Genomic DNA, 22,460 nt, shown 5'->3' on the forward strand with positions numbered 1-22,460 from the left:
TACTCGTGGTTGCGTGTTGTTTTCTCTAATATCTGTCTCCCTCAACAGCATCTGGTCCATCTTACTGGATCGCTCCCAAACACGACTTCAGATAGTCTTGATCCCGCCTGCATTATTCATCCCTATAGAAGATGATGCAATGGAAAGACAGAAACTTATCGATGCTGTACCAGACTCTGTTACACCTTTCATTATTTATGAAGAAACAACAGACATCTGGATAAATGTAAGAATTTGAATTTCAACCTCCTCTAACAGTTTGTTCTTCAAGACCCTATTTGTAGCACTTGAGTGACATTAGGATTACTGTGCTGCCTAGGATAACGATCCTGTTGTGCAAGGTTCTGTGTGTATTTCCAGTAAAAAAATGCTCCCTACTGTAAAGAGCTCACAGTATGTATAGATCAAACAGATTTGGGAAGTGGAAGCAGAGCAACTTGCTTGAGGCTGCAGTGGTCAGCCAGAGTTAGGAACGGAAGCCAGGGCTCTGGCATTCAGGACAGCCCCTTGCCCCTGGTGTTACCTGCTAACACCATCCACCTTCTTGGTGCGATTGTTCACAAACAGCTGTTCCAGCAGATGAAGTATCTTCAGCTGATTAAGAGGTATCTAGATGGGATTGGGTGAGCAAGTCCTGAAAGTCTGTTAACAGTCACTGAAAACCCTCCGTGACCATGTACAGTCTGGGCCTGTGCCATGTGAGAGCGGATGTCGGTATGCTAGGCTAACACCACAAAAAGGAGCGCTGTTCACTGCTGCAGGTTAAGATTGATGTCTCTGAAACAGCATCCCGTTGGAGGTGTGCCAGGGTGCAGGAGGGCCTGACAACACCAACCGCTGGGAGGTAGATCTTTCGGCAGGGAGCATTTGCCCAAAGCCTTCCAGTCAATGCTTTCTATTCAGTGAGTGCTCTCTACAGCACGGTGTTTTCTCTTTCAGGATGGTGCAGTGAGATGTGCCTATGGATGTCCTTTCTCCATTATCTTTACTAACTGAAGCTGTTTTTCCTGGCAGTTCATACTGTGCAGATGAATGTTTCTGAGTACCCCAAAAGATTGTCCCTTGAAGCAAGAGTTGGCATCTTCATGAGTGGGGAGATGATGTCAGCTTACCTTTCTTTAAATAACCCTTTGCTTCTGGGCTTCCACGCGGCGCTGGGCAGAGGAAGGCACTGAATCCTGGCTTCTCTGGGTGGCTGCCATATAGTGTCTGTAGAGCTGGATCCACCTCTGCATCTAAACAGGAGAGGCAGGAGCAGAAAAACGTACTTAATTGTTTCTGTAGCCAGGCTTTAGAGTTACACTAGTAAAGAATCTGGAGTTGTGCAGCATGTGAGGCTGCTGCCTGCAGGCACCTCCCAGATCACGAGGGTAGTTGATTCTCCCAGTAAGGTACAGTGCCCTGCACCCTGCTAGCGTGAACTACGTGTTGTCTGTATTGAGCAGGGAGAGGAACTTGCCATGCGTGACTTCAGTGCCAAAGTCCTGCTGATAATAATAGTCCATTGCTCTGTCTCCACAGATCCATGATATCTTCCATGTTTTCCCTCAAGCCCATGAAGATGAAATAGAGTTCATTTTTGCCTCTGAGTGTAAAACGGGTTTCCGGCACCTCTACAAAGTCACCTCAGTTTTGAAGGAGAGCAAGTATAAACGGTCGTGTGGAGGCCTCCCTGCTCCAAGTAACTGAAATTATTCTCTTGCTTTAATTGGGCATTTGTTGCTGACTAGAGAGGAAATAAGTGTCTTTCCAGGTGGCAGGAATCAGTCTCATTGGAAACTCCTACTGTTGTCCAGGAAAGCATTTCATTGTAAAGTCATTCCCCTTGAAAATGCACAGGGCTTATTTTGTATTCAGCATGCTTCAGTTTTAACCCAGGTTCTTCCTTATTGACTCGAGAGAGAAGTTTCAGAGGATCAAAAGAGAAATGAGCTCCCTGTGAAATTGTGAAATACACTTAGATGACTTTTTCCTTGTTGATGATGGGATTGTTTGTGTTGACTTTCCTGGAGGTTAATCATTATAGTAATAACGTGACTATCTGATGTGCTGGGTCAAATATATCTAATAGACATACATTGGTTCAAGACTGGACTTTGCAAGCAAAGCCAACAGAGTCTCTGTCAACTTTTACAAGCAGATTGTAGCAGAGAGACTAACAGCATACTCTGACCACGTTGTAAAAAGATGTATAGAGGGCCTTCGCCTCAGTGTTAGCCCCTTTAAAATGAACATGTGTGCTTGCCAGAAAAAACTATGATATGACAACTATTTGGAGAATTCCTGTCTGCTCTTAAAAACAATCATGGTGTTGCTGTATAGACAGAGATGTTAGTAGGAGAAAATTACTGGCAGGTCTTGCAAGTGGAAATGCAGGAAGAGTTGATTCTAGCAAAAAATTCAAGACTGCCTGCTTCCAAGCTGCGGTCGAAGTTTGGCCTCAGTCAGATATGCAATATAGCTGTGTGCAAAGCCCCTGGAGTGGGTTCTACACAGCCATGTATTCTTTCATTTACAGTTTCATGCTGTGATCCTCAATTTACTTGCTGTGTGTAGAAGGCATTTGCTGAGCTGTGCATGCACAAAAAAATATATGTAATTTTACTAGAGGTCCTAGTTTCATGCAACTGTTTTTTTTCCCAGAAAACATTTTATCCTGGGTAATAGGGTTTCTTTGAATGCATCCAACTTCTTTATCTCACAGAGAACATTCTGAGGGAAATGAATCCATCTTCTAAAAGAGAGCTGTTCTCCACCTCCATATCAAAATTCTCCAATTTTGACACCTGAGATTCCCTTTTCACATTTTTCAGTATAAAACTTCTATTTCTGTGCATGTGACAAAATGCTTTAAAAAAAGAAAACCAGAAAAAACAAACCCCAGAAAAACCCAAAACACTGCCCAGGTCTCGGGTTGAGAGCATCTCTGAATCCTTTGATGTGTGTTTCACAGAATGTTACCAACTCTAAAATGCTCTTTGCAGCTGTGTAACAGCATTTGTCTGGCAAGCTGGCAGACATGTGGGTCTTTTGCAAAACCAGGCTGCTCTTTGGTCAAGTCGGGCAAAAAAGCTTGGAAGGAAGAAGTATGACTGTGACCATTTGTTGTGGGTAAAGTGTAAAATCTCTGCTTGCATGTGGGTTATTTACAGGTGACTTCAAATGCCCCATCAAAGAGGAGACAGCGATTACCAGTGGGGAATGGGAAGTGCTTGGCAGACATGGGTCCAACGTAAGTCTCTGCTCTTGCTGCGTGGACATCCTCAAAGCAACCCGCTCATGCTGGAGGACAGCACTGCAGGGAGATGGTCTCTAGGGCCCCACAAATCAGTACGTGTTGTATTAGCAAGGCACTGCTCCCTGAGAAGACTGGGCCCTACCACTCCGTTATGTTGACTTTGAGCACATGAATCACGTGGTTTTTTTGGTCTGCAATTTGCTTTTATCCTTCTCTGACTCTGATTTACCACTCTGGACTGGAGACTCTGGTTTTAGCAGTGCAGGAAAGCAACTCAGGCAACATTAGTTGGTTTTCTTTTCCTCCTTATCAGCAAGGAGTTTTCCCCACTAAATTTAAGGCTTAAAGAGAAGGAAGCAAATGTTTTTGTGAGGCAGCAGTGAGGAAATTCCACATGTTCCTTGAGCAGCAAGAGGTTGTGATAGTATCCAGCTGCTATCCTGAATCAAGTGATATTAAATTGAAGTGATCAGCATAAATCTATTAGCCCTGCCTCTTTTTAGCCACAATACCCAATGTTTGTATTCCACATAGCTTGTGAGCTTGTACAAGGTGTTTGTCCTGGGAGAGAAGGAACATTCCCCAAACTGCTGCTGTTCCAGTGCTAAGCTAGATGAATTCTTTGATCGCGTGAATGAGACAGCAATTCAAGGAGAACTTTTTGACTGCTGTTTAGATTTCATAAATGTCTTTGATAAAGTCCTTCCTGAGTAGATATTGGAACAGGGGTTAGGGGGTGAGGTGTGCAAGTTGCCCTGCATTTGAAACTGTTCTGCTGTCTGTTCAAAAAGAAGGGATATTTAACACAGCAGCAGTTACCAGTCAGCTGCTGCCATGATTTCTTCCTGGATTGGTTTATGTCATATGTGTCTCAGTGATTTGGGAAAGGGTCTGAAGCGTGAGGAAGCGACAAAGAATTATTTAGCGTAGCAAACAATAAAGTCTGGGAAAAGTCAAGGACCTGAGTGAAAGAGCTGGGCAAGAAAGTGTCAAGTGCAGTCCATAACTGGTGGAGTTCTGGCCAGCCAGAAGGGTCATTTGACTTATCCCTTGCAGATTGCTAGTCTATAAATCAGCTTTATGGAATCGGAGGCAGGGGGAAGACTTGGGTATTATTTTGGCATTAACTCAATGTTGCGGTATGTGTTTGTTTTGTTTTGGCAGATCTATGTAGACGAAGCCAAAAAACTGGTATATTTTCAAGGCACAAAAGACTCGCCTTTAGAGCATCACTTGTACGTTGTGAACTACGAGAATCCCGGAGAAGTAAAGCGGCTGACAGAACGCGGTTACTCTCATGCCTGCTGCGTCAGCCAGGTACCCAGTCTGCCTGTGAGGCCCTGTGTCGGCAGGGCTGCCTGCGTGTGCTGGGGGTTATCGCCAAACTTGTTCTTTATCAATCAGCAGACAAGGCTGTGTTTAAATATAACAAAAATAGATTTTACGCTGTGTTGTGTGCTCCTGTACCTTGTAAAGTGAATGTGTAGCCCCCTCTGGAAGCCAAATCTGTGTGCTCTGGGCTTCATCACAGGTCCCCTTCCAGCTTTGCTAATGATCTGCCAGTGCAGTTGCTCCTCAGCTCACCTCATTCAAAAGAAGCTAGGCTGAAGTGACTATTTAAACCTGGCTCTTTTTGCCTGAAGTGGACTGAGGAGAGATCATGTGAGGAGACCAGCATGTGGCAGCCTTGGGTGGAGTCGCAGGCTTTGGGGGCAGTAACCTGTTCAGCTGGAACTGCTTTACCCAGAAAAGGACAAGGTGTGATACAGTCCTCATGCCACTGCTGGTTTTGCAGGTGTATTTTTCAGGATTAGAGGAAAACTTGGCTTTGGAGTGTTAATATCTGACTCTTGCTGAGGACTGCAGCTCCCTAGAATCTATCTGCTGTTATCAAAAGATCCCAGGCTTCCTAGTTTAATTTGGTCTGTGAGCACCTTCTGAGAGATCTAAATGCAGAAAGAAATGATCACTTTTTCTTGTGTCTCTGCACTGAGGAGTTCAAGGTAATATTCTTTTTCTCCCTAGGATTGTGACATGTTCATCAGCAAGTACAGCAATCAGAAGAATCCACACTGTGTGTCGCTTTACCGGCTGACAGGATCTGAAGATGATGCAGCTCACAGGACAAAGGAGTTCTGGGCAACCATTTTAGATTCAGTAGGTAAGAGCACGGATAAGGAACTGGAGAAGGGCAGCCAGGGTCACAGGCCGAAAGATACCCCAGAATGTGCTTGTTTTAGATTTGATGTTCTGGATGACTCGGCTTGTCTGGAAACTCATGCTTGTGTGAGGAGTACTTGAAAGTACAGGAATGAGAAAGAGTTTCTGGATTTGCATTAGTGTTTATGCTGATATGTGGCCACAGTTTTTATAGGTCTGGTCAAATGTATCTGCACTGTATTAGCAACAACACATCCATCCTACGAAAGCGTTGCTCTAAAAATAAATAATTTTTAAGGCAGGGGAATTTCATGCTTGAAGAAGGATTGCCTGCTAGTTTGGCAGTTGAGCTTCTAACTTATTAAGCTTGTAGTGCTCGGAGTGCATATTTAGCTTTTGGGCTGCCTAGCCATCTTCAGAGAAAGGGAGTGGTGTAGACTCTGTCCTGCTGCGTGGCTGTTCCCCCAGAAATGCTCTGCTGAGACTTAATTTTGTCACCTGTATAACAGAAGGCAGAACCGGGTCTGACTTCTCTTTGAGTTAGTTGGTGACTGGGCTTCCAGAAGACGCAAGTCTCGGTGACAGCTCAACTGCCTCTTCAGCCTGACTGAGAGTTTATCGTGGAGGTTTTTCTAGGAGGCTGACTGAAAAGACCATGTAAATTGTGCCAGAGGCTGAGGTAAATAAACAGTTTGTGGTAGTGAGGAGAGATGAAAAGAGTGTGGCTTGTTTAATGCAGTCAAATAAAGGCTGAAAAGGGAACTTGACTGTTCTGTGCAAGAACAGGAGAGTAAAACCACAGGGAAGATAACCTTTTAAGTTTAATTATGTTTGCAGCTCAGCAACAAATATGTATTATATGTCATGAAGAAATTTAGAGTGGAAATTATAAAATTTCTCTGGCTACTGCTGGAGCCATGAGGTCCTTGGAGATCCTCTCTTTGTAGGAGTAGTGGGGCAAACAACCCAAGTGCTTGTAAGACGGCCCCTTCCGTAAGCTCTGACACGGCTGCCACAGCACCAGGAGACTATGGGAGCCAGCATGGTCAACGGCCTAACTTTCGGTGTTTCTCACGGGGAACCGGGAGCTTCTCTTGCAACATGAGTTATTTTTACTGTGGAAAGAGCTGTGCACCCTCTACCCTCCTTCCCCCCTCTTTCCCAGTCCGATTCCTGGTGTAGAGAGCACTGTCAAAATGTCTGGTTTCCAAAAGGAAACCAGTGCTAGAGCAGAGAGGTGCTTTAGGCCGCCTCGCACTCCCCTTACAGAAGACACAGGCTCCCCAGGGGATTTTATGGTAAGAACTGGAGCAGTGACAGGAAGGGGTTTCTCTGGTAGCTCCGTGGATGTGGTCAGACAGGTGAAAGCCAGGCTCTGAGAGTGTTTTACAACCACCTCTTTGTCTGCAACACGATAAGCCATGTACCCTCCCAGTCCGTTGCAGCACAGGGGCAAGGTAGGTTTGCCTAAATGTCCTTCACTGGATCTGTAGAGATCCAGTTTTAGCCTCAGTTGTGGGGGGTAAGTGAGCTCAGTTGCTCTGCACTGGTTGCCTATTACTGAGCGCTTCTGGGCCGGGGGGAAGGAGCTTATGGTTAAGCGGCTGTGTGCTGCTGCGTGCCCCTGCCGTTGGGAGACAGCTCTTGGGCTTTTGTTTTTCCATCATGTTTCTGTCCCTTTTCACCTCGCCTTCCCTAAGGCATGTTTCGTCTCCTGTCCTTTCCTTGTATTTCTGCAGTGAGTCCTAAATGGGGTTGGGGAAGGATGGGGCCCCTGTAAGGGCTGTATCGGCGAAGGAGCAGTCACTGCTGTTCAGAGCAGACCAGGGGTGAGGACAGGAGGGGACCGGGCTGGGAGAATTCCCCTAGGACAAAGGCGTTCCCGGTCTCAGCCTGGTCCTAGCCACATCCCCTGGAAAGCACGGAGGAGCTGCGTTCCTGGGGATTCGTTGAGGGCAGTGACGGGGCAGGAATGAGCTGCCCTACCCCTCCGTTCCCTGTTAAGCTGGGCTCTTTGTTTCCTCCTGTGGCAGGCCCCCTTCCTGATTACGTCCCCCCAGAAGTGTTCTCCTTCGAGAGCTCCTCAGGGTTTACGCTCTATGGGATGATGTACAAGCCTCACAATCTGCAGCCCAGAAAGAAGTACCCCACTGTGCTCTTCATCTATGGAGGGCCTCAGGTGAGTGCAGCACGTTTGAGCGGCAGGGGAGGCTGGTCTCAATCACTTCGCTCTCAGCTCTCCTGTGTGTGCAGCTCTTGAGCTGGGCTGGGGAAGGTGCGTGGCGTTTTGCCTGTTTGGCTGTAAGCTGCTTGGCTGAAGGTATTGTAAGCAATCATGATTCCCAGGGCACAGATCAGGGCACTGCCACTCATGAGAGAGAGAGAACTGATTCGGAGAACAAGTTTGGAGCAGGGGAGTTGGAACTGGGAGGAGGGGGAGTGGGAATAGTCTCAGTTCCCTGTTCTGTCTCCCCCTCATCCGTAGCGGCTCCTGCTCTGTGTTTCCACTCTGCCTGTGTGTACCTGAGGGGAGCTCTCTGTTAGCCTCCACCATCACCAGTAGGTATTTAGGACAGCTTGCTCCCCAGTTGTCCTCCTCTTGCTGGTAGATAGGAGAAGGTGAGCCCCTGAGCCCTATTTTGGTTCCACAAATCTTCTGTACCCTGCTGTGGTCCAAGGCAGCTGGAGTAAGACCCAGTGCAGACCCAGGTTTTCTCCTGGGAAAGAACAGAGTCAGTGGACAGCGGAGCTGCAGGCTTGGGGTTGGGGTGGGCAGTCAGCAGCCCCTCTTGCTCGGTGCCTCAGGGCATGTCCTGCAGAGGAGAGCTCGGTTCAGCTGTTCATATCCAAGAGACAAAATGGCTTGTTAACGGGAGGGAGAGTAGCTGGTTTCATAGCAGACCACAAGTGGAGGGAGGGAATCCCATAGCAGAGAGGAGAGACCTGAAAAATTTACATTATAAAAATGTATAAAACATTTAAAAAAAAGTAAATATACATAAAATCTTAAATTGGATTGACAAGTGACCTCTGGATTCCATTTACATACATGGTTGTGTCATTGCTCCTCTTCTTTTCCAGGTACAGCTGGTGAACAATCGGTTTAAAGGAATCAAATATTTCCGTTTGAACACCCTGGCCTCTTTAGGCTACGTTGTTGTTGTCATTGACAACAGGGGGTCCTGCCACCGAGGGCTTAAGTTTGAAGGAGCCTTTAAATACAAAATGGTAAGCAGCTCTGAGTCTGGTTTGTGATTTTCAGCCAGAGAATGGCGTGAGTTCCAGCCTTGTTGGACAATCTAAGCTAAAGCACTGATTTGCCACAGTGATTTGGTGTGCCAAATGTGTGCCAGATGTGTGACACTGGCTAGGTCTGGGAGGTGAACTGCACGTAGTTGGACAGTGTGGATTTGAGGATAGAAAGACACTTAATGGGAGAAGGATATAGTGTCAGTGCTTGAGGTTGCAAACCACCTCCAGCTTGTCAGGCACAAGACAAGATGGTTCATAAGGGGGTCTCTGACTCTTACGAGAGATGCTTTACTGCTCACACGAAGCAGGATAGTACTACTTAGGGTAGTTCCTGTGTCAGGTTGGAGAGGGTGGACATGTTTGGCCTTGCATACTGACGGGTTGGCCTGTGCCAGGCTCCACTGGCTTTGCAATGTAGCTCTCTGCACATTGGGAATGGCGTTCTGACACACAGAGCTAGAATTCAGCCTTGCTCTTGTGCAGGAAATTGTCGTAGGTGGAGAAATTCTTACCTTTCCCCAAGCAAGGAGACAAATGAAGGGAAAGATAGTTGAGAGAGGTGGGTTAGTGTGTATTTATTGTGTCTTATGACAGAAAGGGGTCAGCTTTCTGTAATATGCCTAGCACAGTGGAGTGCTGGTGTGTGGTTGGGTGCTGCACAAATGGAAATAACAAAGGTGTCAAGCTGGTTACCTTCTAAATTCCTGAGAACATAGCTTTTGTCCAAAACTAACAAAAATTATCTTTTTCTCTCCCTTCTTAGGGGCAAATAGAAATTGATGACCAAGTGGAAGGGCTGCAGTATTTAGCATCCCAGTATGACTTCATTGATTTGGACCGAGTTGGCATTCATGGCTGGTCCTATGGAGGCTACCTCTCTCTTATGGCTTTAATGCAGAGGTCAGATATCTTCAGGGTATGTTCATGCGTTGAGTACTTATTGTGGTGGTGCAGACAGAATTTTTCCCTTAATCACGTAACCTCCCACGGGTGTTCACAGCACAAAGACTTTTAAGCTTGCTCTAGACAAGTAAAGACTCAGTGCTCTGGCTGCTTCCCTCAAGATTCTTCTGGTTGAGTGAGTTCAGGGGAAGGTTCCTTTCTCAGTGTGTGTTTTGTGCACGGTATTTCTAATTAGGCTTACAGGTTTTGGTAATCTTTTTGATACTTGACAGGCAACAGATCAGATTGAAAATCTATTCACTCTTTTCTAAAGCTATTGCTTGCTAACAAGCCACAGTGTCTTTTGAAACCAACCTTCAATGTATATTGCAAGAGCAGTTGTAAGATGTTGCGTGACCTTGGGCTTTCTCCTCGGTTCTCTCCTCTTGTGTGTTTCTGCCTGCAGCATGGGGATGAGATGTTCCTCCTCCATAAACTTGTTCTCAGTGTTGGGCTCTGAGAATTGTCACACTGAGCATGTACTTGTACAGCTATGTGATTTAGCTTTCCAAATGGAGACAGTGATACCAGTACAGCTCCAATAATTAATGCTAATAGAGATGTTTTAAATCAGTAAATTGCATTTGTACAATTAAATGCTGCTTTCCCCCCCCCCCTTTCCCCCCAAATTCACAGTCCCCCTCCTCAGGAGTATGTGTTGTTCTTAAATATTTGAGTGCAGCCATCCCAAAAAGCGTGGTGTGGTTGCTCCATCCCTGAGCTCGTTTCCCCAAGCTCCAAATGAGCAGGACCTGATGTGAAGGTGCTGTGTTGTCCTTGAGGTTTCCTGCATTAACCTGAGCAGGGCACTTTTGCGCAGGACGCACTTGCATCCAGGGGATGTGGCATGCGAGAGGAGCAAGTGTGCAGACAGGCTGATTTTACTGGAACATGTGAGAGTCTGTTCTTGGGAGCTGGGGTGAGGAGGAACAGCTGTTCATCCTCAGTCCGTTCAGGTGAACACAGGAGGATATTCCTTCTCTGGAAGTGGGTAAAACAGCTTTAAACTGGTTGACTATTGAGCTTGCACTTAACCATGCTGGTATAGCTCCACCAAGCTGAGGTCACGTACGCTGAAGCTGCCTCATGCAGTCTCAGCTGTTGCCTGCTTTGAGCCTGCTGAGCTCTTCGTGCTGTGAATTAAGGAACTGATCCTGTTGAAAAACAACACCTCCTTCTCTTACTCCTACCATCTTTCCTGCTCTCCTGCCCTGAGAGAATGGTTTCTTTGCAGACCGATCTGTTCTCAGATCAGATTTGCCACGCTGAATAGCAGCATGTCCTGGCACAGCCAGGAGGGTAACCTGGGGATGGGAGAGGAGCTGAAGAGAGCTCCTTGTGATTGTATAACTTCAGAGTGCTAGAGAAAATGATCAGGCAGCTGTCAGGCAAGTCTCGGAGGTCTGGGTGGAGAAATGATAAGAGCTAAATGTTGCTCTCGGGATGTGTTTTTTTTCCTCTGTGGCTCCTCTTCCTTTGTCTAAGTCCAACCCGAATATTCCTGGGAGGTCTAATGATTGCTTTTCTCAAGTCATTAAGGATTATTATATTTTTCACTTTTAAAAATACCTGACTTGGCAAGTCATCGTCTTTTTTTTTTTTTCTTTTTTTTCCTTCCTCCTTCTCTGTTCTTATTTTGCAAGCTTCTCTGCAAGGTGGTGGTAGCTGTGAAAAGGGAATTGCGAGTCCTGGGGAGCTTTCGATCCCAGTCTCTGGCAGGCATTCGCTTAAACAAAGGTTTTGCAACCCAGAAGGCAGAGCACTGAGCATTTTGAACAAAATCCACTTCCCTCCAGCAGGCCTCGCAAGCGATATGTTTAGTGTCGCTTCTGATTTGTCCATGCGGTCTGCTTAGCTTGTAAAGGCCCAAATTTCCCCAACAAGACCTGTTTCTACAGGGAGGGCTTTGCTGAGATTGCATCCATTCTACAGTGCTGCTAGGGCAGTTAGGATGTTTGCGTAAAAGCACCGATTGCGATTTGAGGACCGCAGATGATCAGTTTTGCATCTGTAGATGGTAACTTCACCCCTCTCCTCAGAGCTGATGGAGCTTTACCAGAATGGTGCTTGCAGACGGACTGGGGCAATTTCTGTGCAGGTCCTCCGGTGGTAGAAGTTCTCAGCACATGTTTATCGTAGCTGAGCTCTGGCGATGCGTGCGAACTGTGGGCGGGAGGGCAAGGATTGCTTTCTGTTTTTCTTTTCTCCACTGCAGACTGTGTGGATCGTAAGGCGCGCTGATTAGCACGCTTTGGGGAATTATTGCCGCCCTGGGACAGAGGTGTGGGAGGGAGGGACGTGCCCAGGTCAGGGGGGGCTAGGCGTTGCCCCATCCCCTCCCCGTGCTGAGAGCCCTGTTGAACTTGCAGGTTGCCATCGCTGGAGCACCAGTCACACTGTGGATTTTCTACGACACTGGTTACACGGAGCGTTACATGGGCCACCCGGATCACAACGAGCAGGGGTATTACCTAGGATCGGTGGCCATGCAAGCTGAGAAGTTTCCTTCCGAGTGAGTTTGGTTCTGTCTCTTCCCTCCTACTTTCCTTATCGGGAAGGTTCAAGCCCCGCAGATGCATTTTTATCTCCCTGTTCCTGGCAATTAAATCCTGGAACCATGAATGGTAGTATTAAAAAAACAAAAAGCCCAAAAAACTTAATAGACTTGAATGAACATTTGCATAATTACAGGCCATTCCAAGTAATCCCTTTTATACTGGCTGTAATTAAAGACTATCCGTTATGCCTAAAGAAATGACAAACATATCTGCAATTATGTAATTAGGCCCTTAGAGCAGCATTAAGCTTGACAAAAATAGTTGGTCAGGATGCTTTTTGCATGCTCTAAGACTGTATCAGCAGTGTTGTCTGCAGTGCAGGCTGAGAGCATGAGCTTTCTTGCCAAAGAGCTGGAAACCAGCAGTGATTCTGAGCAAACGTTAGACCATTGTATTGTCCAAACTAGGAAATGCTTCTGAGAATAAAGGAGATTTACAGATAAAAGCCTGACCATGGTGTGCACATGCAGGAAGAATTGCAAAGAAGAAAAAGAAAGATTTGGAAGCCGATGGCAGGCCCATCCAGAACAATTTACAATCCAGAGTCATTCTTTTACATGCAAATATTTTAAATGTTGAGGTTATTTGAAGAGATGTTTGTGGATTATGAAATGGCTGGCACAGTCAATGTTCTGGGACGCTGTATAGAAATGTTTGTCTCTTGCTTTTCTCAGACCAAACCGTTTGCTGCTGCTACATGGGTTCTTGGATGAGAATGTTCACTTTGCACACACTAGTATTTTGCTCAGCTTTTTAGTGAGAGCTGGGAAACCATACGACTTACAGGTAAGGCCAGAATTGGGGTGTAAAACTGGTGCATCCTTCTTTGACTGGGGAGTCCAAAATTGGAGCTTGTAACATGGCTGTGTTGGGGAACTTGGACTTTGTGATAAAACTGCAGTATTTATATATATATTTTTTAAAAAAAGGAAGATCTTATGAGTAAACCAAAAAAATTATTAGCCAGATGAGCAGATTAGAGCAGTTAGGGCTGCTCCCAGGGACAGCTGCACTTTGGAGGCGGTACAGCAGTGTTCGTGCAGGGTAGAGCAGGCTTATGCATTTAATTAAGCCCTGCTGGCTCGGTGCCGATGCAGCCCAGGTGTCCTGCACCCTGCTGCAGACCTGGGCGCTGGCTGATTTACTTGATGGCTCTGGACAGGATCTGCCTCTGTTCAGCCAGGCGGCTTCCCTCCACCTCCGCCCGGGCTGGCTCAGAGGGTGCAATGGGTTGTCTCCGCGTTCAGGCAGTGGAGCAGGGGGTTTATTAGCTTGAGTGCAGACGGAGTTAATGCAGCGAGATTACACGAGTATTTTGAACGTGGCTCAGGGGACTGGTTTAAATGTTGCTGCTCGCAACTTTTTGTGGATGCTCATGGCTTTATTTTATATTTTAGATCTACCCTCAGGAGAGACACAGTATAAGGGTACCCGAGTCGGGAGAGCACTATGAACTCCATCTACTGTATTACCTGCAAGAGAATCTGGGCTCTCACATTGCCGCCCTGAAGGCGATGTAACCGACCTCTGCCGAACTCTGCCGCGCTGGCTGCTTAACCAAGCGAGGGGAAATAGGAAACTAGAGAAAATAGGATGGAACGTTGCATTTTGGTGCCTGCCACATGTACACACACGTACACACACACACACACACACACGGAAACACTTTTTTTTTTAAAGTAAATTTGGTGCCATACAGGAAACTAAAGTACAGTGACCTAATAACTTTAAAACTTAAAATGTAAATAAAATCAAGTGTCTGTGGTATAATGCAGTACCATGGGTGTTCTCTTGGGGGGAGCCGAAACTTAAAATAACAGACTTGCACAGCACCAGATCTTCACTTTTTAAAAGTGTTGAGACCTAATTGATGTATTTTTACGGTTTGTTCCTGGTATCTTACTACATAATAATACCAGATGACTGACTCACTACATAACAAGAATTTACCTGAACGGTTACAACTTATATTACATTTTAAATGCTATCATATAGCTTTTATGCTTCTTTAAAGGGGTGTGTCTGGCTTCTTAGAAGCTGGTCACAAGTTGGACACATAACCTTTCTAGATCTTAATTGTTTTTTAGGAAGAAACACTTTTAAGCTGCCTCCTAAAGAACTTTAATTTGGGATTCAATTCAGTTGATGCCAGGTTTTTTTCAATGATTTCTTCTCTCCCCAGGATAAATCATACTACTTTTATTTTATTTTATTTTTTCAGTAGCTTGATATCCTATCCTGACTGTACTTGATTTCACCTGGGGAAGTGAAAAGATATTTTACAGTGCTGTGAGCAGAACAATCTTTTACTCTGAGAAGCAAGCTAATTAAGTCAAAGAGCTGAAACTTTGTAAATTTTAAAACAAGCTTAAAAGTGCAGCCCATTTCTCACAGACACTTTTCCCTGATGTTCGTTCTGGAGCTGTTTTTGCAATACTGTTTTCTTACTGTCATGTCAGCATGATATAGGTATATGCATCCTATTACAGTTTTAAATATTCTAATTCAAAAATCTGCTGAGGATTTGGTGAAGAGAGACCTTAGCAACACTACATGCGAGGCAATGTGAACTCCTTCATTAAACTTCCTGCTTTGTTCTAGGAACTGTTTTGCCGGCTCATACTCTGCTGTCTGTAGACTCCCCTGTTCCTGGGTCAGTCCTAGCACTTTTGTGTAGCATGATTATGATGCTGTATTTGAGAAACTCCTTCTGTAGAGCTTAAGGTAACCCTGCTAAGCCTAAAGGACATGCAATCACAGTTGTCTTTTGCTAGTGAAGTTTTATCTAAGCAGCAGGCTTGGCTAAATGGCATCATAAGTGTGTGAAGTCACTTTTAACTTGCAGCAAGTCATTTAAAATAGGAATCCATAGCAAAAAGATTCCCTTTAAGCCAGGAAATTCTCCCTTGGGACTTGCCTCTGAGACTTCTGTAAGTTTTAATGGTTTTCTTAGAAACCCAAGAACTTCCTTTTCTTTCCATTTTGGTGCTAGAGAGAAGCAGAGCATGATTTTTCTTTCCATCTTTTCAAAATCTGGAATCACTCTCAGTGTTTACGCTCTTAGTATTCCACATGTTGTAGCCTTATATTTTCCTCGCTTTTGTATTGTTCAGCTTGACCCTGGAAGTCTGGGATTTAACACAATCTGGTTGTATTGTATCAAACCGCATCATTTCTCGGTGGCGCTGCTGGGCATGTGCACCAAAGCTCTCGGAGCTGGTGCAGCTACGCAGGTGTAAAATCTGCGTGCGAGAGAACAGAATCCGATCCTGGGTTACACAAACGATAGCCGAAGCGAACAGGCACCCAGTAAGTGCAGCTTGCCCCAGCGCGGGGGCGTATGGCTTGGGGTGTTTTCGGGTTTAAAGATCACAGTGATTTTCAAGTGGATCAGTGATGGCTAAAATACCATTCGCAGGTTAATAACAAGTTTACAGTTTTGATTTTGGAAAAGGCATGGCAGGGACGGAGCCCGGGCTCCCGTAATGTCTTCTCTTCACGCAGTAGTTATTGTGGCAGGTGAATTCAGCATCCCTATGGAGCGTGCTATAGTTACTGTGGAGGGACAAACAGTCTGCTGCTGCGTGTGGAACAACAGCATGGCAGTGAGTACAGACGGACTAAGCTGTTACTATGGAATTCCGTTTTGTTCCTTATTTGTTTATGCTGTATTATATATACATATATCTATATCTGTTCATATATACATATATGTATAAAATTACACATGGATAGCATCACCTTTTCCAAGGTTGTTTATATTTTGTTCAATATTAAATTAACTTGCTTTTGGGGTGTTTTTGTTCTTTTTCTAGAGGTGATTACCCTTGAATGTAAATGTATATGGTTTTTAAAACAAAACTGATCCTTTTGTTTAAGAAACAACAAAAATGGCCTTCACCAAACAGTGCTTTTTTGGCAACTGAAGAACTAAATGTTATGCAAGTAATCCAGTCTAGATTTTGATTTAGCGCAGGATGTGATATAAGTGCTGACGTATAACTTTTTAATAATGCATCCTTTCTTTGTTTTAAATATATATCAAAAAGCTATTAAAGTACAAAGTACTGCGAGTACTCTATTTTGCAACATAAATTATGTATTTCTTTTTTTCCTTTGAAAATTTTTTCTTTGTGCAGCAGTTGAGCACCTTAAGACCCCACGCTCTCTTATCCTGTGGAAGTGCTGGGAGGATTTATCATGGGTGTTTTGCAGTTCTTGCAAAGGACCTGCTTGCCGGTGACGGGTGCGGAAGATGCCTTTTACGAGGTCCGATCCAGCCCTACGTAGTCAAAGATTCATTTCCCAGCGACAAGGGAAGGGTAAAGCCCGCAGTGATTGAGATTGCCGAGATAGGAGGTTGCTGGTGCTGAGGACTGTTGGGGCCATGTTGGTTTGGCGGAAGGAGAGCTGAGTCCTGCACCTCGTACGGCGAAGGGTCGGTCCTGTCCTGGGCCGGAGAGCGGTGGCTTTGCCCTGCTCTGGACCACTGGAGGTGGTAACACCTTGTAGTCCAGGAGATGGTCCTGCTGCTCAGGAGGAGGTGTCCAAACTTGAGTTATTCTCTGTCACTTCCTGCATGTTAAAAAATGTCTTTGTCCGTGTGAGTTTTAAGCCGAATTAGTGAGGTCGTGGGCAGAACACGCTCAAGGAAGCTAATCCGAGGGGGAAAACTGGGGGAGGAGGACCTGGTGCTCCCCAAATAGCCTTGGTACGTCCCTCTCGGGGCTCTTCTGGCTCGGCGTGCCGAGGTGCCGGCCCGGGACGCCCCGCGCGGGCTGGCAGCGGCACCGCGCCCTCGTGGCAGGGTGAACGTTGGCTCCTTCCCCGCAGCTGCGCAGGTGTCTTTGAGATGGATGTTGTAATTTTGTATGTTTAAAAGTACGGATGAAACACGGGGTTCCGCGGGCTGAGGCAGTGCAGTTGGTGAGCGGCGATGCCAGCAGCATTTTCTTTGGTTGCAGCGGTTGGGGTTTGCTCTGGCTGTTGCTGGTGGGAGCGCGTTCCTCGGCCCCATTTTCGGGCAGCTTCCAGCACTTCCTTGGGGTGCGCAGTGCTCGAAGCGGTCGGCTTTCACCCCTCGCGCTGGAGCTGCAGCCCCCTCCCACCCCTTCGTTTCCAGTAATCTCCTTTCCTTCAGACGAAGGTGTAAGCGGTAAATACCTACAACTGCTTAGTTTTTATAAACTCGGTTAACTGCAAAATATTTGTTAATGAAATAATTAGTGTAAAGCACCAAGTAAAGCTTTGAAAATCAGCTAACTTCATTACAGTAAAATGGAAAATGCATTCCCTACTTATTGGGGCCGCTAGGGAAGGGGTTATGGAAATACTTCCCGAGCAGGATGGTGTATTAACGCTTTAGCTGTGAAGCACTGGGAAGCACACGTGGCAAATTGCAGAGAGTGCAGAAACGCTGAGCACAAGGTCCCAGCGCTTAACCCGGGCCGGCGAAACAGGCTTGTGCTCGAGGCGAGTGTCCGCGTGCGGGGCAGTCTCCTCCGCTGCTGGCAGGGCGCTCGGCTTTGGCGAGGCAATAATAGATATGAATAAGTAAAACAAGGAGCCAGATGAGGACGCTGCCTTGACTCGCCCGTTCACCGGCGTACCGGCACCCTGTAAGGACTCGCTGTTTCGGGGCCGGCCTTTGGAAGGGGAAGAAGGCTCCTCCTGTGGTTTTTACTCGGATGCTCTGCACAGTAGAGGTTCAGGTGTTTAATTTTAGAACATGAAGTGCCTGCTGTTTGCGTTAACAGAATTGCATGTCTCCCTGCGCTCGGTTTGTTGGCCTCCCTCCTTCCCCCACCTTTCTAGCTACGTGGCTTTTAATCATGTAAAGTGGAGACATTAGTTTTGCTGCGTTTTATTACAAAACCTTTTGTTGCAATAAAGATGCTGCTAAATAAATTGAATTAAATGGTTTGTTTTTTCCTATTTTCAACTGTCTCTCTTCTTGATTTAGTGGAGTCTGGGCATAATCAAATCTCTGTTCTCTCACTGCTCTGGAGAGCGGCGATGCTGGAAGGTGTGTGTGTGCGTGTTGTACGCTTGCTGGGTGTTCAGGAAAAGCATTTGTGACTTTTTTTTTTCTTTTATTATTTTTTTTCCTGTTCCCTGTGATTAGGTAGATTGATACAAAGAGGAAGATCAGGCGTTTGCTTGGAATAACTGTGCTCCCCTTCCTAAATGTTTCTGCTCTGTTAACGGCCCTTGGTAACCACCAGCTGGAGCTGTCGCACCGGGCTCGGCACCGCGGCGGCTTCGCGGGCCAATGTCAGTTCTGGCGGCTCCCAGAAGTTGGGCTGTTAACGGGGTGTCGCTGCGTTGCATCGCGCCTCTCGCGGGTTCCTGCAGCCCCTACCGAAACACGGCAAGGCTTCCCAAGAGCCTCGGTGACAGGACGGTCACACCAGCAACGGGCTTCTCGGTCCTGTCGGTGGTGGGACCTGCGGGCACCTTCGCGCTGGGTATGTTGGTGTTTCTCCACCTCCGGCCAGCGGGGAAGGAGGTCCCTCGCGGTGCTGCTCTGCCTGGAGGGCTTTGGCACGGCGCAGCATTTCCGAGCTCTTCTGGGTGCCCGGAGGCCTCGGGACGTCCCGTGGTTCGGAAAGGGGCGACCAGGAGAGCCACCTTGCTGCCCTTGGAGAGTCGCCGGGGACCGGCGATGGAGGGGAGCTCTGTGCCGGCCCTTGGGCAGCGCGACTTGCTACAAACTGCGGCAGTTTCTGCCGCGCTGCTTCAAAATGCCACCTGCGCTTAATGCTGCAAACAGCCAAACGCGAGTTAATATTGCAAACTCGTTTCCCAGCTGCAGCGTTGTGCTGGTTTATAAAACGTTCCTCCGAAAGAGCCGAGGTGGGTGTTTCGGTCTCCAGGCTCCTGTGGATGCTCTGGGTGGTGGAGACGTTATTCTGGCCGGATGAATAAACGTACATGAAATATTCAGCTGCTTCTGTAACTAGTCGCTGCAGCCTGGACCGGTGGCTGCCTGCGCGGGTCTGCAGGGGGCAGGTACCTGTCCTTAAACCCCACCGCCTGCAGCCGCTCGAGCCGGGCAAAGCTAAACGTGTTTCTGGGAATGGAGCGTTTGCCGAGGAGCATCAACTTCAGGTGGTCTTTCAGCTGGAACAGGTTTTTGCAGGGATCCCCCTCGCTGGGAACGGTGCAGGAGGTGCCCTGGTCCTGGTGGTGCGTCCGTGTGTCCTCGTCCCGGCGACGTGAGCCTGCGTTTGTCGGCGCTGCTTGGCCTCGGTCAGGCAACGCCGAACCGCGGCGGGCCGTGCCCCCGTGTCCCTCTAACGCTAAACGACTTTGGGAAACAAGTCGCGGTGCTTTAAGTGGCCATTTATCGGGCCGTTTTCATAGCGGAGGAGGAAACCGCTTCCGCGAGCCGTTAGGCAGCTGGGCGCTCGGTCTTGGAGCACCAGCCGGTTGCTGGAGGCCGAGTGCGGGCTCCGAGCGGGGTCACCGCCGGGAGCCGGCGCGAGCGGAGCCGTCCCCAAACTGCCGAAGCGGCTGCCCTCGCTGCCGGGGCCCCTCTCGCCCTCGCTTCTCGCCGGGCACGGGAAGGATACGAAATTCCCGGATTGCAAAAAACCTGAATGGAGGGAAACGCGAGCTGCTGGCGCTCGTCCAGCAGCCCGGGTGGCTGGGGATGACCCTCCGCTGGTGACCGGAGAGGGAGAGCGCAAGCCCCGGCCTCACGTGGAAGCCCCAATTCCTGCGAGAGATCCGCCTTGCCGAGTTGAACTGATCTCGGGGCATCTCGGCAGGTGCTTTGACCCCGGCGCTGGTTATTCCCGCGAGCCGGCCCCTGCGCAGCAACACCTCCGGCTTCCCACCGCACCACTTTGGTTATAAAACCCAGGAAAGGCCACGGATAGCCCCAAGGGGCCCTAGGAGAAGGTGCGCGGCTTGGCACCTTGCGAATTAATTTTCGGCTGCTGCTGCCCCAGATCCCGCAGCCCGGCTCCCCCCGGCGCTGCCGCAGCCCCAGGGCAGGAGGCGAAGGCTTTGGTTACGCCCGGAGCGCGGCCGCGGCCGGGGCTCGACTCCGGCCCCTCGCCGTGGCCGCGGGGTATTAACGGCCTTTCCAAGCGTGGAGGAAAAAGGTGGCAAGTGAGTGTCTCTCCTGGTCCTCACCGCTGGAAGGAGCTAGGAAACACGCTCCGTGCAGGATAGCCAGCTCCTCCTGCCGTGGCTGGGGGGCAGCTCGGACCCGGTCCCGGCACTGGTGGGGCTGGAGCTTTCCCTCTTGCTGCCGTTGAGGTTTGAGTGGACGCAGCACAGCGACAGCTGGGAAATCCCACGGACCTGCTGCGGTGCCGTCCAGTCTGGGAAGCGACGCTTGAAAAGAGCTTTCGGAGCAAGAGACCATCTTCACTTGCTCTCCAGGAGGTCCTGGCCTGTCCGAGGCCGATCCCAGAGACGCCGTGCTGGAATCACGGATCTCTTCCTAACACGGTGCAATTATCTGCACTGGACCATCAGCGGGAACAAGCTACCTGCTGGGGATGAGCCTCGTGTTGGAGTTCCTCTTGGAAGACCCGAGCTTGGAGCTGTGTCTTCAAGTGCCCAGGACCCCGAGGAACCCTTCCCCACCAGATCTCACAGCTCTTGCAAGAGCGCAGTGGGACCGTGTTCCTCCAGGCCACAAAGCGTGGCTATGCTCGGTCCTGCTCTTTGGTGAAAAGACTGTTTTGGGATGATTCAGTTTTATACTGGAAGGCAGGATCCCTCCATGTGGACCAAGAGATGTGGCGTAAGAGTGAGAAGGGTTCGGAGGTCATGATGTTGAGATACTTGTTCCAGCAAAGCTCCATGGTTTCCTCCTCCTCCTCCTCGTCTTCTCGCCCTGGTTGGCTGCTTTCTGTATCGCGCACAGGTGACAGTCCTGCCGGCTCCTCCAGGTTCCCGAGGACGGTCCCGCTCTCCTCTACGCCCCGGCGCTGAGTCCCGGCCCTGCGCATGGCTCGTGCCGTCGGTCGGGCAGAGGCAGCACATTTCAATCCTTACGGCTTGTGCACGTGGCAGATCCCGAGAACCAAGACAGAGGAGCACGGATTTAGAGACGGAGTTTGTCCTTTTGGGGCTGACGATTTATTTTTAACATTTAGGTTTCATAATACTGGTCTGGGGCAGCGTAAGGGAAAGATCATTCCTGGAAGAACTTGTGGCCTGAGCCAAATAAACCCTCTATGCACCTTACGGGATTAAGAAAGAAACTGCAGGCGGTAGCTGAGATGAAATGGCTGCGTTTTCCTCCCCAAAGCCGAGCGCTTTTCAAGACGAACCATACTTTTCAATCTGTCTCTGCCAATAGATGTATTAATAACAGGAGCTGTTTTACTCGGGCTCCCTGGAACATACGAGAAGTGTCTTCTGGTGCCCTCGGGATCCTTCCCGCTTCCTTCCCACGCAGCGTAGCCGGGGCTGGACGGGAGCCAGCTTGCTCATTTTGCAGGGAATTTGCAATTTCAGTGTTTCTTCTGTTTGAAACGGATCTAGACCAAGCAACGAAGAAATAGTCCTTGAAATGAAATTCCGGAGGGAGAAAAACTGAGATGTTTTGGTTTGAATTAAGCCTTCTAAAATTTTATTTGACAGTGTTTTATTTAAAACAAAAATTAGAAACCTGTTTGAAATGCTAAGTCAGGCTTGCAGAAATGGAGCATTTTGACCTTCTGGCAACTTTTTCCAAGCACTCTTCCAAGCAAAATCTTGTCTAAGTAGACACGTCTTTGTAAAACTTGGTTCTGTTTTTCGTTGACTCTGAACTTGCCGACCTGGAAAAACGCTCCCTTGCAAAAATCCCCGGCCCGTTCTCACCGTCGCTCTTTGGCCGAAACGCGCTCGCTCCCGAGGGACGTTCCCCCTCTCGGCGGCACAGGAGACGGGTTAATGATTAATACCTTCGCCGGGCGGCGTTCCCCGCTTGCCGACCAGGCACGTGCAGCACGGATTCAGCGCGACCCGGGAAGAGCAGCCCAGGTGCTTTTCGGCACCGATTCCCGGTCCCGTCCAGCTGTTGCTATCCGACGCTCTCCGGTGCCTTAGACAAATCCCTAAAACTCCTGGCCGCCGGCACGACCCCGGGAAACTTTCCCGCGCGTTTTCCTCCAGGCTTTCCAGCCTCCTTCCAGCCTGCAGGGTTTTTTTTGGTTTTCTGAATGAAATCGTGGCAGCGGCTGGCTCACCGCCTGCGACGCCGGGTGCCGGTTTTCCGCCCGGGGAACCGCGGCCCTCGCGGCTCCCTCTTTCCCCTCCGGCAACGGGCCCCTTCTTGCCGGCACGATAAACCCTCTTGCCGC

The 22,460-nt window shown here is 48.4% G+C and overlaps 1 protein-coding gene across 3 annotated transcripts in view; it reads left to right on the plus strand.

Annotated features, from left to right (window-relative positions):
- The window catches only part of DPP8 (dipeptidyl peptidase 8), a 30,815-nt gene extending 12,737 nt beyond the window's left edge, over positions 1 to 18,078 (plus strand). Inside the window, exons 10-21 of one of the 3 annotated variants that reach the window (XR_010885675.1) lie at positions 49 to 226; positions 1,522 to 1,681; positions 3,153 to 3,232; positions 4,403 to 4,555; positions 5,264 to 5,399; positions 7,432 to 7,577; positions 8,480 to 8,626; positions 9,414 to 9,566; positions 11,962 to 12,104; positions 12,825 to 12,936; positions 13,548 to 15,755; positions 16,290 to 18,078. Coding sequence is in view for 1 of the 3 variants with exons in the window: in XM_067305227.1 (XP_067161328.1) it covers positions 49 to 226; positions 1,522 to 1,681; positions 3,153 to 3,232; positions 4,403 to 4,555; positions 5,264 to 5,399; positions 7,432 to 7,577; positions 8,480 to 8,626; positions 9,414 to 9,566; positions 11,962 to 12,104; positions 12,825 to 12,936; positions 13,548 to 13,670 (1,531 nt within the window). In the remaining 2 variants the exon portion in view is untranslated. Of the gene's footprint in view, positions 1 to 48; positions 227 to 1,521; positions 1,682 to 3,152; positions 3,233 to 4,402; positions 4,556 to 5,263; positions 5,400 to 7,431; positions 7,578 to 8,479; positions 8,627 to 9,413; positions 9,567 to 11,961; positions 12,105 to 12,824; positions 12,937 to 13,547 lie in introns of all 3 variants that reach the window. The other 2 variants (XR_010885676.1, XM_067305227.1) reach the window with 2 other exon arrangements.
- The last annotated feature ends 4,382 nt before the right edge of the window (positions 18,079 to 22,460 follow it).

This window comes from Apteryx mantelli, chromosome 15, assembly GCF_036417845.1.
Source record: "Apteryx mantelli isolate bAptMan1 chromosome 15, bAptMan1.hap1, whole genome shotgun sequence".
Lineage (NCBI taxonomy): Eukaryota > Metazoa > Chordata > Aves > Apterygiformes > Apterygidae > Apteryx > Apteryx mantelli.